General features: G+C 44.6%; 1 protein-coding gene across 16 annotated transcripts in view; it reads left to right on the top strand.

Annotated features, from left to right (window-relative positions):
* NRXN2 (neurexin 2) overlaps positions 1–12,349 on the top strand; it is a 955,311-nt gene that overhangs the window by 504,803 nt on the left and 438,159 nt on the right. For all 16 annotated transcript variants that reach the window (XM_075326071.1, XM_075326065.1, XM_075326063.1 and 13 more), the window contains one exon: positions 1,875–1,994. In XM_075326071.1, the coding sequence (XP_075182186.1) occupies positions 1,875–1,994 (120 nt within the window). The remainder of the gene's footprint in view (positions 1–1,874; positions 1,995–12,349) is intronic.

Genomic DNA, 12,349 nt, shown 5'->3' with positions numbered 1-12,349 from the left:
AGCAGCCCTGCTCTCCTAAAACAAGTGGCAGGGGTCGGGGCTGACAAAGGCACGCAGCGTCAATCAATGCACCTAATGAAAGACCCTCTATTAGGACCAGGAACTTGGAAGGGTGGATGTGCCATCCGGATGGCCAGATGCCTTCTCCTGCTGCCTGAGTACTTAAACCAGGCTCAAGAATGTCTGTTTGTTTTGTTGTGAGGGAACATTAGCCATCACAGAGTTGTCTGGCAATGGCTAATGCGTCACACGGGACGATCTATCATGCGATTGCACGAGCGAACGTACCCGCCCCCGTCATTTGTGCGTCACGGGCAATTAGTTGCCTGTGTCATACAATGTCGTTAACCCCCCGTCACACACATTTACCTCCCGGGCGACATCGCTGTGGGCGGTGAACATCCTCTTCCTGAAGGGGGAGGGACGTTCGGCGTCACAGCGACGGCAGCCGGCCAATAGAAGCGGTGGGGCGGAGATGAGCGAGATGTAACATCTCGCCCACCTCCTTCCTTCCGTATTGCCGACGGGACGCAGGTAAGCTGTGTTCGTCGTTCACGGGGTGTCACACGGAGCGACGTGTGCTGCCACGGGAACGATGAACAACCCGATGGTCGATTTTTTTTAAAGTGAGCGACGTGTCAACGATGAACGAGAAGGTGAGTATTTCTGCTCGTTCACTGTCGCACGTAGCTGTCACACGTTACGATACATCAGATGATGCCGGATGTGCGTCACTACTGACTTGACCCCGACGACATATCGTCCGATATATCGTACCGTGTGACGCCCGCATAACTCTTATCTTACTATGCACAACACTTACATGGACAAATTGAGAGTGCAATTGTGTCTTACATCTGCCGGGCATCACCAGTAAAGCCAGGGACACACAAGCGTATGAATCGGATGAGCATGCTGCGATTGGCAGTGCATCTCGAGTCACACGCACTCATACAAGCCTATGGGTGCGTGTGAAACATCGGACTGCACTCAGATGTCATCCAAGTGCAGTGCCATATATGCAGAGACAGGCAATGGAGAAGATGGAGAAATTAATCTCTCCATCTTCTCCGCACCTGTACTTCGATTCTCACAGGCAAGCTTATTGTATGGATGAAAAACTAAATGTTGGAAATTGAAGTTCCTAAAGAGGGTGTCACAAACTGTCATGCAGGTACCTGTAAACAAAAGAACAGATTTACAAGGCATGGGGTTAGTGGCATATCTTCTCTGGAGGTAGACCATCCAACTGATATGTGAGTTGGAAATAACTGAATGGCCTTACCCAACATCCTCCCACTTCTGTAAGTCTGATCTCCACTCCCAAACCCCGTCATCCATTGTGGTCCAAAATGTCAGAAGAACTGAATGGCCTTACCCAACATCCTCCCACTTCTGTACGTCTGGTCTCCACTCCCAAACCCCGTCATACCATGTGGTCCAAAATGTCAGAAGAACCGAATGGCCTTACCCAACATCCATCCACTTCTGTAAGTCTGGTCTCCACTCCCAAACCCTGTCATCCCATGTGGTCCAAAACGTCAGAAGATCCAGCTGGCCCGCAGAGAGAAGACGTACTGCTTGAACAGCCAAGTCTTCTGCCGGTTGTGGTCAACCTCTTCTATGACTAGTCTTTAATTTTCAGATTTAGTTTTGAAGTTTTCAGGCTAAAAAGTGCAAGTTTTATGTAAGCTTCACCCAAAGTGTTGGTCATTGCGTTGGGTCATGTTTCCCCCACAAATACTATTGTTGCTAAATATGTTAACAGTATGGATGGTACTGTCCTAGAAGGGAAATAAAGTCTAATAAAATATTGTGGAAAGAGCACGGAGACTATATTTGCAAGGAATTACAGCTGTCCGTTTGTCTTGCAGGACCCAGCACCACGTGCTCCGAGGAGTCTTGCGGTAATCTAGGTGTATGTCTACAACAGTGGGACGGCTTCATATGTGACTGCACTATGACCTCCTATGGAGGACCTGTCTGCAATGATCGTAAGTCTACCCAGACCTTATATAAAATTGGAAAGTGCTATAGCTCATATAAAACCTCACATTAGTATCGGAATATTTCATATCTTCCATTTTCAGCTAATGTTTAAAATGACATACGCTATCAAGCATCATGTGGACCATTGGTTCCTCGTTAGTCACATCTGTCTATGTACATGTTAAACACACTATGGTTCATTGACAACCATTAATGTTATTATGACAAGAAGCTAGAGGGGTTTTCCAGTCTTGGGTTCATTTTCAGTAAGTGCTGTTTTATGTTGAATCCTAACAGTGTGTAACACACACACACACCACTTGGTGTGTGATCGCAGGTATGCAAATTCCACACTTGAGGTGACGTCTTAAGCTAGCAAGCGGAAGTGAATCATATTGGTGAGTGTACACTACACACCATTAGGATTTGACATGCCACAGTGCTTGCCCAAAATTTGTCCTGGCTGGAAAACCCCTTTAAACCAACAAAAAATGGGAAGATATACTAGCAAGGAAAATATTTGCAAGATACAACCAGAAAAAATGCCCTGTGAAATGTGTAGAAGATCACTGGGCCCCAATACAAGGTTTTGACCTGAGCCCTTCCCTGCATGTTGGTCAGATGTATGGGCCCTTCTACTGTTCTAAATCCTATAAAGACATATGGGTTGTCCCCCCTCCCATTCTGTACTAATGTCCCCATTCTGGGCTCCTTCCAGGTATATTTGTCCCCCATCCTTGGCCCCTTCCAGGTATATATGCCCCCCATCCTGGTATATATGCCCCACCACCTTTATTAATGTCCACCATCCTGGGCTCCTTCCATGTACTGTATATATGTCCCCCATCCTTGGCCTCTTCCAGGTATATACAGTATGTCCCCTATCCTAGTATATACCTCCACTCTGTACTAATGTCCACCATCCTTGGTTCCTTCCACGTATATATTTCCACTATTCTGGTATATACGCCCCCCCACTCTGTAATAATGTCCACAATCCTGGGCTCCTTCCAGGTATATATGTCCTCCCCCATCCATGACCCCTTTTAGGTATATATGTCCCCCATCCTGGTATATATGCCCCACAACCTGTACTAATGTCTACCATCCTGGGCTCCTTCCAGGTATATATGTCCCCTATCCTGGTATATACACCCCCCACTCTGTAATAATGTCCACCATCCTAGGTTCCTTCTAAGTGTATATGTCCCCCATCCTTGGCCCCTTCCAGGTACATATGTATTTCATGCTAGTAATTATGTCCTCCATCGCAAGCCACTTCCAGGTATATATAGCCCTGATGCTGGCATAAATCTTCTCCATCCTGGGTTCTTCCTCTGCTTTCACAATGCACTGCATGCTCTTTTGTAGCCAGTGCAGAGGCTGGCAGCTGACATTGGCTGGTATGGCGGCACATGACATCACTGCCATGCAACACCTACATCGTATGGCAATGTTGACGTCAGCCGCTGGTCTCTACAGTAATTGGCTCGTGGCATGTATTGCTGTGCAGGGATCCAACGAGTCTCTGCACCACAATACCTTTTAACTGAATGTGCGTCCACCAACAGTCTCTGCGACCACGATCATTACACCCCTGTAGAATATATAGATAATCTCTGTGCACACCCATGTAAACACAATATTTTACACATAACACGCCTTAAGGCCCTGTCACACACAGAGATAAATCTTTGGCAGATCTGTGGTGGCAGTGAAATCATGGACATATTGTTCCATTTGTACACAGCCACAAACCTGGCACTGATTGTCCACAATTTCACTGCAACCACAGATCTGCAAAAGATTTATCTCTGTGTGTAACAGGGCCTTTAGACATCATGGCCTTCAGGCCCAAAGTAATAGCAATTTCTAAAGGATGTATGGGGTTAAAATAGTATGTAGGGACTTGATAACGGCAAAATAATCCATCAGAGTGGTGGACCCCCTCCACTCAAAAAGGTCTTACCACATCGGTGACAATTGTGCATATAAACAATTGGTATTCCTAAAAAGAAACTCTGTGCTTAAGGCCTTCAGGGTATTCCATACAACCCCCTGGCCATCACGGACAGCCCAAACAAAGAGGCGGTTTTCCAAGATGTACATATCTTTATTATATCCTTACTAATTCGAGATGAGCTAATAAATCTCGTTACGGTTTCCGCTTTATTACTCTGTTGCAGCCAAAGACCAGGATAATGCTAACGTTTTCATCCAGCAGTCAACTGCTGGCATCCCAGGCAACTTTTCTGATTACTAGGTCCTCACAACATCTTAATGCCGTGAAAGGCTAGTTGCGAATCCTCAAGTATTGTCAATATGATGTTGCAAGACCTAGAAATTGCCCATTAATCTGGCATTCGAGGACCAGCTGAGAAAGTTGTACTTCTTTGGTCGGGCTGCCATAGTCTACTGAAGTGGAAGCCGGAACTGGGAATGGCAAAGCTCGTACCTTGGATCTATTAATGATCTTACCTTCAAAAAAGTCTTGTGATGCTCAATCCTCTCTTCCAAGGACATGTCAAAGCCAGACATGATGCATATGATGCTCCCCAATTGTTCTTCCACCAAGGTGCACATGTCATAGATGACGTCATGTACATGGGCAGGGCGAAGATTAAATGCTCAAAGCAGATGCGCGGTTCAAACTGTGAGGAAGCACCTGCATGTATACAGGATGTGACATCACGTATGATGACCAAATCAGTGCATGATGTATGGCATATTGGGTTGTCAGAACAGGAGCAACAGAGCTACGTGCAACAATAGCAGATGTTTGAGATTATAATTAAGGGGAACCTGTCATTAGATTCATGCTTCACAAACCACGCGCAGCTTGAATAAGAGTCTGGCTGCCCACTTGATGCCAGGTATGTTTCATTATAAAACACTGCAGTATTTTAGAGAATACATACTTGAAAAGCCTCGTAATATAGGGAAGGATCTGACTCATCCAGGGCTGCCCCGGGCCAGCTTCTTCCTGGTACACTCCAGTGTATTTACTGGTATTTCCCATGTGTGTGCATAGAGAGAGATCTGTCAATCAGCTGGAGAGGGGAGGAGAGAGGCCGACCGGTGCGGCACTTTACAGGTCTCATCTCTCCCTATCGTCCACAGTTTTTCCAACTATATTTTTTCCTAAGTTCTGCAGCATTCAGGATAAGGCATACATGGCTACAATCGCGCAGCCGGGCTCTGATTCATCCTACTCATGGTCCGGGCAGCTTGAATCCGACAGACTGACAGATTCCCTTTAAAGGGAACCAGTCACAAAATTTGGCGACTATAAGCTGTTGCCACCACTAGTGAGCCCTTATATACGGCATTCCAAAATACTGTATATAAAAACCTAGGCCACGCTGTATAATGTAAAAATCACTTTTTTAATACTTAACTACGGGGATAGTCCGGTCCGATGGGTGTTGCTGCTCTCAAGTCCGTCACCTCCTCTATGCGTCGATCACCATCCTCCTTCTACCCAGCCCAGTATAGATGACGTGTCCAATGTCATCCACACTGGGCGACATTGCAGTCCTGCGCAGGCGCACTTTGATCTGCCCTGCTTAGGGCAGATCAAAGTATTGTAGTGCACATGCACGGACGGTCTTTAACCTTTCCTCGCGCATGCGCATGCATGAGTAGGGCAGATTAAAGTGCGCCTTCGCAGGACTGCAATGCCGGCCTGTGTGAATGACGTTGGACACGTCATCCATACTGGGCTGGGTAGAAGGAGGACTGTGATCGCCACAGAGAGGAGGCACCGGATCGGCATTCTGGAATGCTGTTCATAAGAGCTCACTGGCGTTGGCCGCAGCTTTGTTACCAAATCTGGTGACAGGTTCCCTTTAAAGAGGTATATCACCATCACAATAGATAATGTTAAGATATAAAGTCCTAAAAAAAATCCTAATATTCACCTGTCATGATCAATACACTTAGATAAAAGTAATATACCAGTCACACTGTAACAGTACTTTCCGAATGTATACAATTGTAATTATTCATCATGATGTTCTGGCAATGATTGGTATAAACAATGGCTAATATACGGTAAGTACAACTTTTTGCATGTATGATGATGTAAACTTTATACGGATGTCTTCACATGTCACGGATCGGTCAGATTTGTATTTGTTAAAACGAGGCAGACAATTGCATTATATTTATGATCAGCGTTTGACGAAAATAAATTTGTCACAATTGGCAAAGAAAGCTCAGAACGAAGCCTCTGATGAAGGTGAGAAAAGGAGGCTACAGGTTTTCATATATGATATATCATCATTGACCACCCAAGAACCTATGTGTGACTATACATTTCCAACATAAACCCATTTCTACCAACTGTTCCGAATTTACTGAGACTGTAATGAAGTTTGAGACACCATCTGGTCAAATTTAGGACAACCCGAATGAGACAGAATCAGTATTTTTGGGTGGGCCTGCACAGTTACCAGGAGGGTCGGGATCCTTTCCGGGCAGAGTTGGGACAGGATTTAAATGTCCCTTTCCTCCACAACAGAAATTTTGCCACAAATGGTGTCCTCCTCTCTGTTGTCACTGCTGCCCCTTGTCAAGTTGGTAGCCCATTCTCTTTATCCAAAATGGGGACTATAAAGTTATGGGGGGCTCTGTGGAAGGTCTAAACCTTGCCTCTCATCTTTTTCCTTGATATGTGGTGGACTGCTGCTGACGATGATAGAAAAAAAGTCTAACATCTGCCTAGGACCACAATCTCAGGATGGTTGTCACGGACAGACTAAAGGCTAGCCACCCACTCAGCAGGATCCCGAGAACCCCGAAACCCTTTAACCCCTGTTCAGGGATCTGGAATTACTGCCGGGTCCAGGAGGTTGGTGCCTATGGAAGGCTACAGTCCAGAGAAGAGTAGTTGTCAGGCAGGGTCAAAACCAGGAGGTACAAAAAGGGATAATATCGGCAGACAAGGACGTAGTCATAAAATCAGGCTAAGGTCAAACCAGAGATGGCAGCAAAGTACAAAAACGGCAGGCAGGAGAGTCATCAGAGAGCAGACAGAGGTCAAAACGCAGGGATCAATATACAGAGAAGGGTGTGAACCAGAAACAAGGAGTAATGCCTACATTATATCTGGCAGGGAGCAGTACATCACTGAAGGTATAATAAGGGTGTGGTGTCTTCCCATAGGTTGGAGCTGGAAGCTGAGAACTTCACCTGGAAGGCACACACAACCACAGTCAGCCAGTGGTACTGCAAGTCCCAGGCCCACCAAGCTTGGTGGATGTGCGGAGATTGTGCTCACCAGAGCCACTGGTACTGACTCCGCCTCTATCACTGACACAGCCCACCGTGGGAATGTAGCGGCACCTGGTGGCCGGAGCAGAAATCCCAGACTCTGGTGGAGACGTAGATGTAGAAACTTGGTACTCAAGATAAATGTGAATAGTGGTCTTTTATTGAGAAGAACTTGTAGGACCAGCACAAGCACAGACTTTTCGGTCAAAGACCTTCATCAGTGTGGTCCTCAAAAGGTATCGCAACTTGGCCACTGGCGTAGTCAGGTATGATGCAGTGTCCACTGCTGTCTATGTGGTAATGTCACATAGACAGCTGTGGAAACTGCGTCATATCATGTCAATAGACCTCTATTCACATTTATCTTGAGTGCCAAGTTTCTACATCTACTTGAAATGGTTTTGGACCCTACTTGAGCACCACCCCAGAAGTGCCATGTGTATCATTTCTGGTGGAGACGTGACAGGAAGGTGTAGACTACTTTCCATAGATATCTCTATACCTCTGATGGGGCCATTTTGGCCAAGAGAAGAAATTCGTATCAATCTGATAGCTGGAGGCAGCAGAACAGAGTGCATCGGAGCGGAACGTAGGGCGCTGCATGAGGTACAAATTGGTAATGTTTGGTCAAATTCAGATTTAGGGGTGGAGGGTCACTTTAATAATACAGTTCTTAATTAGTTAAACCTAAAACCTCTCGATTCTATCAGATGTGTTTCATAAAATTGAGGTCTACCAGCTTATTATTCTTGCGTATTGCTTACATGTGTGTTTCCTTTGCCTTGCTTTATGTTTACCTATACAAGTCTTTATACCTTCCTTCCATGTATACGTCTATTACATATTATGTACCGGGTCCATTTTATAGGCAAAACTGGAATCCTCTTCGATTTTACTGGTTAATATTCGATTCAGGATTTGTTCTACATGCCCTCCTCTCACGTACCGTAATAAAGTCGGAGCACCTTGGTGGATGGGAACGATTACGATCACAGTTCTCTTTCATGTTCTCAGACTTAGCGACATTAAAGTTGATATCTTCGTATGTGGATAATAAGTCCGGGAGTGGCGTACATTGAAGAGTCTGACTTGTCCTAATTTCGGTACAATTATCGTACATTTGTAGACTATTATCTATTTCATGTTCCCTCAGTAATACAGCCGTTCCATCTCTTCTACTAGGTTTTACTTATTTTTTGTTCTTAAAATATCCTGTAGTGAAATGAATGTCTCATTCGTATACTTATGCATAAACAAATTTTACATTTTATATTCATCCTCTTCCGGAAGGAAAATTTCCATCTGATAAGTACAATTGATATAGTTGATTTTTCAAGAAATAGGCTAAATTGAGCTAACCATAAAAGTGTTGTAACAATAGAAAAATAATAATAACTCTGAATAATAATGGGTTATTGTCATGGTCGGGGATAGAAGCTATACCGGCCGTATAGTACAATACAAAGGGAAGGTGAAAGGAATGCCCTATTGCTAGGGAAAGGGGGAAGTGGCGACCCCTGACAACAACTTGCAGCTCACCCTCACTGCCCTCACCGACCCTATATAGGCTCCGCACCTGTCGCAGAGCTGGATACCTCACCGTAGGCAAACCCTGATCTGGGCCCTAAGTGAGGATGGTGGATATGAGCACTTGTCAACACCAGTAACACTAAGGGAGACAAAAGGAGACAATACAGGGGAAACACAAATTATTGGGAAAGGGGGAAGTGGTGACCCCTGACAAAACTTGCAGATCACCCTCACTGCTCTCAACGACCCTCTACAGGCTCTGCACCTATCCCCAAGCTGGATACCTGACTCTATGCAAACCCTGATCTGGGACCTAAGTTAGGATGGTGTGTATGAGTGCTTGTCAACTAAGGGAGACAAAAGGAAACAATACAGGGGAAACACAAATGCTACCACCTGAGCCCAGGTAGATAGCAAAAGTGAAACACTTATGGAGCAACAGGAGACAAATTCTACACAATACAGCAAGGAACAACTATAAACCACACCCAAAATACCCAAGGGTGAGGTTTATTAAGGAAGTCAGAGGCTGGCAACTAAGAGGAAAAACTGACAGTTTCCCAGGTTCATAAGGGGGCTACGATATTGTTAATGTTTTATCGTCGCGGTCACGTCGTTAGTGACGAACATCCGGCATCATTAACGGTATCGCAGTGTGTAACACTTACCAGTGACCTTAAACGTTCTCCAAAGTGGTGAAAATCGTTCACCATGGAGAGGTCGTCCTAAAACCAAAAATTGTTAATGGTTGTTTATAGATGTTGCTCCTCGTTCCTGGTGCAGCACACATCGCTTAGTGACGTCGCGGTGACGTCGCGGTGACGCCGAGCACACCTCCCCCTTGAGTGAGGGATTGTTCGGCAGTCACAGCGACGATGACGACCAGGTAAGTGCGTATGACGCTGTCGTAGCGATAATGTTTGCTGCGGCAGCGATCACACGATATCGCATGCACGACGGGGGCGGGTGCTCTTGCATACGATATCGCTAGCAATTGCTAGAAATATCGTAGCGTGTAAAGCCCGCTATAGAGTCCACTGCTCCAGAAACAGGGAACTGACACTTAACACATGCTGCCAATAATCTCTGGGATTTTCTAGCACTCGCTGCTACTGGACTGTCAGTCGGCAGAGACACCTCTGTGACAAGCCGTGACACATCCGTGACAGTTGTTCCCCAGATAGCAAGTTATCACCATTTCCTAGGATAGGGGATAACTTATTAATCATTGAGGGTCCATCCATTGAGACCCAAGAACTGGGATCTGAAACTTGAGCAAACTGTCCTATATAGACTTATCTAAATGGAGAGGGGGTAAAGCATACTTCTCCTCTTCATTTTTTGTTTATGGGATGTCAGTCCCTAAAACAATGAAGTGAAAGCATTCATGCTGTATATCCTCTCCATTTAAGATGTTCCTTGGCAGTGCCCTATTTTCTGTTCCCAGGGCCCCATTTTCTGGTTCAATGGTTGAACCATCAACGATCATCAAGTTATTCCATATCCAGTAGATAGGGAATAACGTCCAAGCAAGGAGAGCATGGTGGCTCAATGATTAGCACTTTGCCATCAAATTCCACCAAAGATAACAAATGCATGGAATCGGAATGTTCTCTCTGTGTTTGCATGGTATTTCTCCTGGTACTCTGTTTTCTCTCACACACTAAAGACATACTGATACTAAATTTAAATTGTGAGCCCCAGTGGGGACTGTGATGATGTCTCTAAAATGTTGTCTGTAAACTCTCTTATGGATCTATATTATATAAAAGCATGAGGTCCCCAAATTCTTCCTTCAGCTCTAAGACCCCTCCTCCTCACCCAGCTTTGCCCTCACTTTTCTGCATGTATTCCCATGGAGATGAAGATATTTCTGTTTTATATCAAAGTGGAGGGTGTCCAATGCAAACATTAGCTGCATTTATAAAACTTCCTTAGCGCACATTGACTGCGTACAGAATTTCCAGTGTATTCTACAAGATGACTCATGCTTGTAAGAGCTGACAGGCAGAAACCTATCAAAAGAGGGAGGAAGGGGAGACAGACTGATTTTTTATAGTCATATTTATTCCTGGTTGTGTTGTTCTTAGCTGTACCAAAATTTATCCAAGTGTGATGATTCCTGCTTGTAAGAGCTGACTGGCAGAAACCTATCAAAAGAAGGAGGCAGGGGAGACAGACTGATTTTTTATAGTCAGATTTATTCCTGGTTGTGTTGTTCTTAGTTGTACCAAAATGTATTGACGTGTGATGACTCCTGTTTGTAAGAGCTGACAGGCAGAAACCTATCAAAAGAAGCATACAGGGAAGACAAACTGAATTTTTTATGACAGTTTTATTACTGGTTGTGTTGTTATTAGCTGTACCAAAATGTATCCAAGTGTGATGATTCCTGCTTGTAAGAGCTGACAGGCAGAAACCTATTAAAAGAAGGAGGCAGGGAAGACAGACTGAATTTTTTATGACAGTTTTATTCCTGGTTCCGTTGTTCTTAGCTGTACCAAAATGTATCCAAGTGTGATGACTCCTGCTTGTAGGAGCTGACAGGCAGAAACCTATTAAAAGAAGGAGGCAGGGGAGACAGACTGAATTTTTTATGACAGTTTTATTCCTGGTTCCGTTGTTCTTAGCTGTACCAAAATGTATCCAAGTGTGATGACTCCTGCTTGTAGGAGCTGACAGGCAGAAACCTATCAAAAGAAGGAGGCAGGGAAGACAAACTGAATTTTTTAAGACAGTTTTATTCCTGGTTGTGGTCTTCTTAGTTGTACAGTCAGAAACCTATCAAAAGAGGGAGGAAGGGGAGACAGACTGAATTTTTTATAGTCATATTTATTACTGGTTGTGTTGTTATTAGCTGTACCAAAATGTATCCAAGTATGATGACTCCTGCTTGTAAGAGCTGACAGGCAGAAACCTATTAAAAGAAGGAGGCAGGGGAGACAGACTGAATTTTTTATGACAGTTTTATTCCTGGTTGCCTTGTTCTTAGCTGTACCACAATGTATCCAAGTATGGTGACTCCTGCTTGTAAGAGCTGACAGGCAGAAACCTATCAAAAGAAGGAGGCAGGGGAAACAGACTGAATTTTTTAAGACAGTTTTATTCCTGGTTGTGGTCTTCTTAGTTGTACTAAAATGTATCCAAGTGTAATGACTCCTGCTTGTAAGAGCTGACAGGCAGAAACCTATCAAAAGAAGCATACAGGGAAGACAAACTGAATTTTTATGACAGTTTTATTACTGGTTGTGTTGTTATTAGCTGTACCAAAATGTATCCAAGTATGGTGACTCCTGCTTGTAAGAGCTGACAGGCAGAAACCTATCGCAAGAAGGAGGCAGGGGAAACAGACTGAATTTTTTAAGACAGTTTTATTCCTGGTTCCGTTGTTCTTAGCTGTACCAAAATGTATCCAAGTGTGATGACTCCTGCTTGTAAGAGCTGACAGGCAGAAACCTATCAAAAGAAGGAGGCAGGGAAGACAGACTGATTTTTTTGAGACAATTTGAATATTTCCTAGAGGGGCGTGGCAGCTATAAGTCCCCTTACTGGCAGC

This window comes from Anomaloglossus baeobatrachus, chromosome 10, assembly GCF_048569485.1.
Source record: "Anomaloglossus baeobatrachus isolate aAnoBae1 chromosome 10, aAnoBae1.hap1, whole genome shotgun sequence".
Classification (NCBI taxonomy): Eukaryota; Metazoa; Chordata; class Amphibia; order Anura; family Aromobatidae; genus Anomaloglossus; species Anomaloglossus baeobatrachus.
Note: the sequence above shows the minus strand (reverse complement) of the source record. Positions and strands in the feature narration are given on the sequence as shown.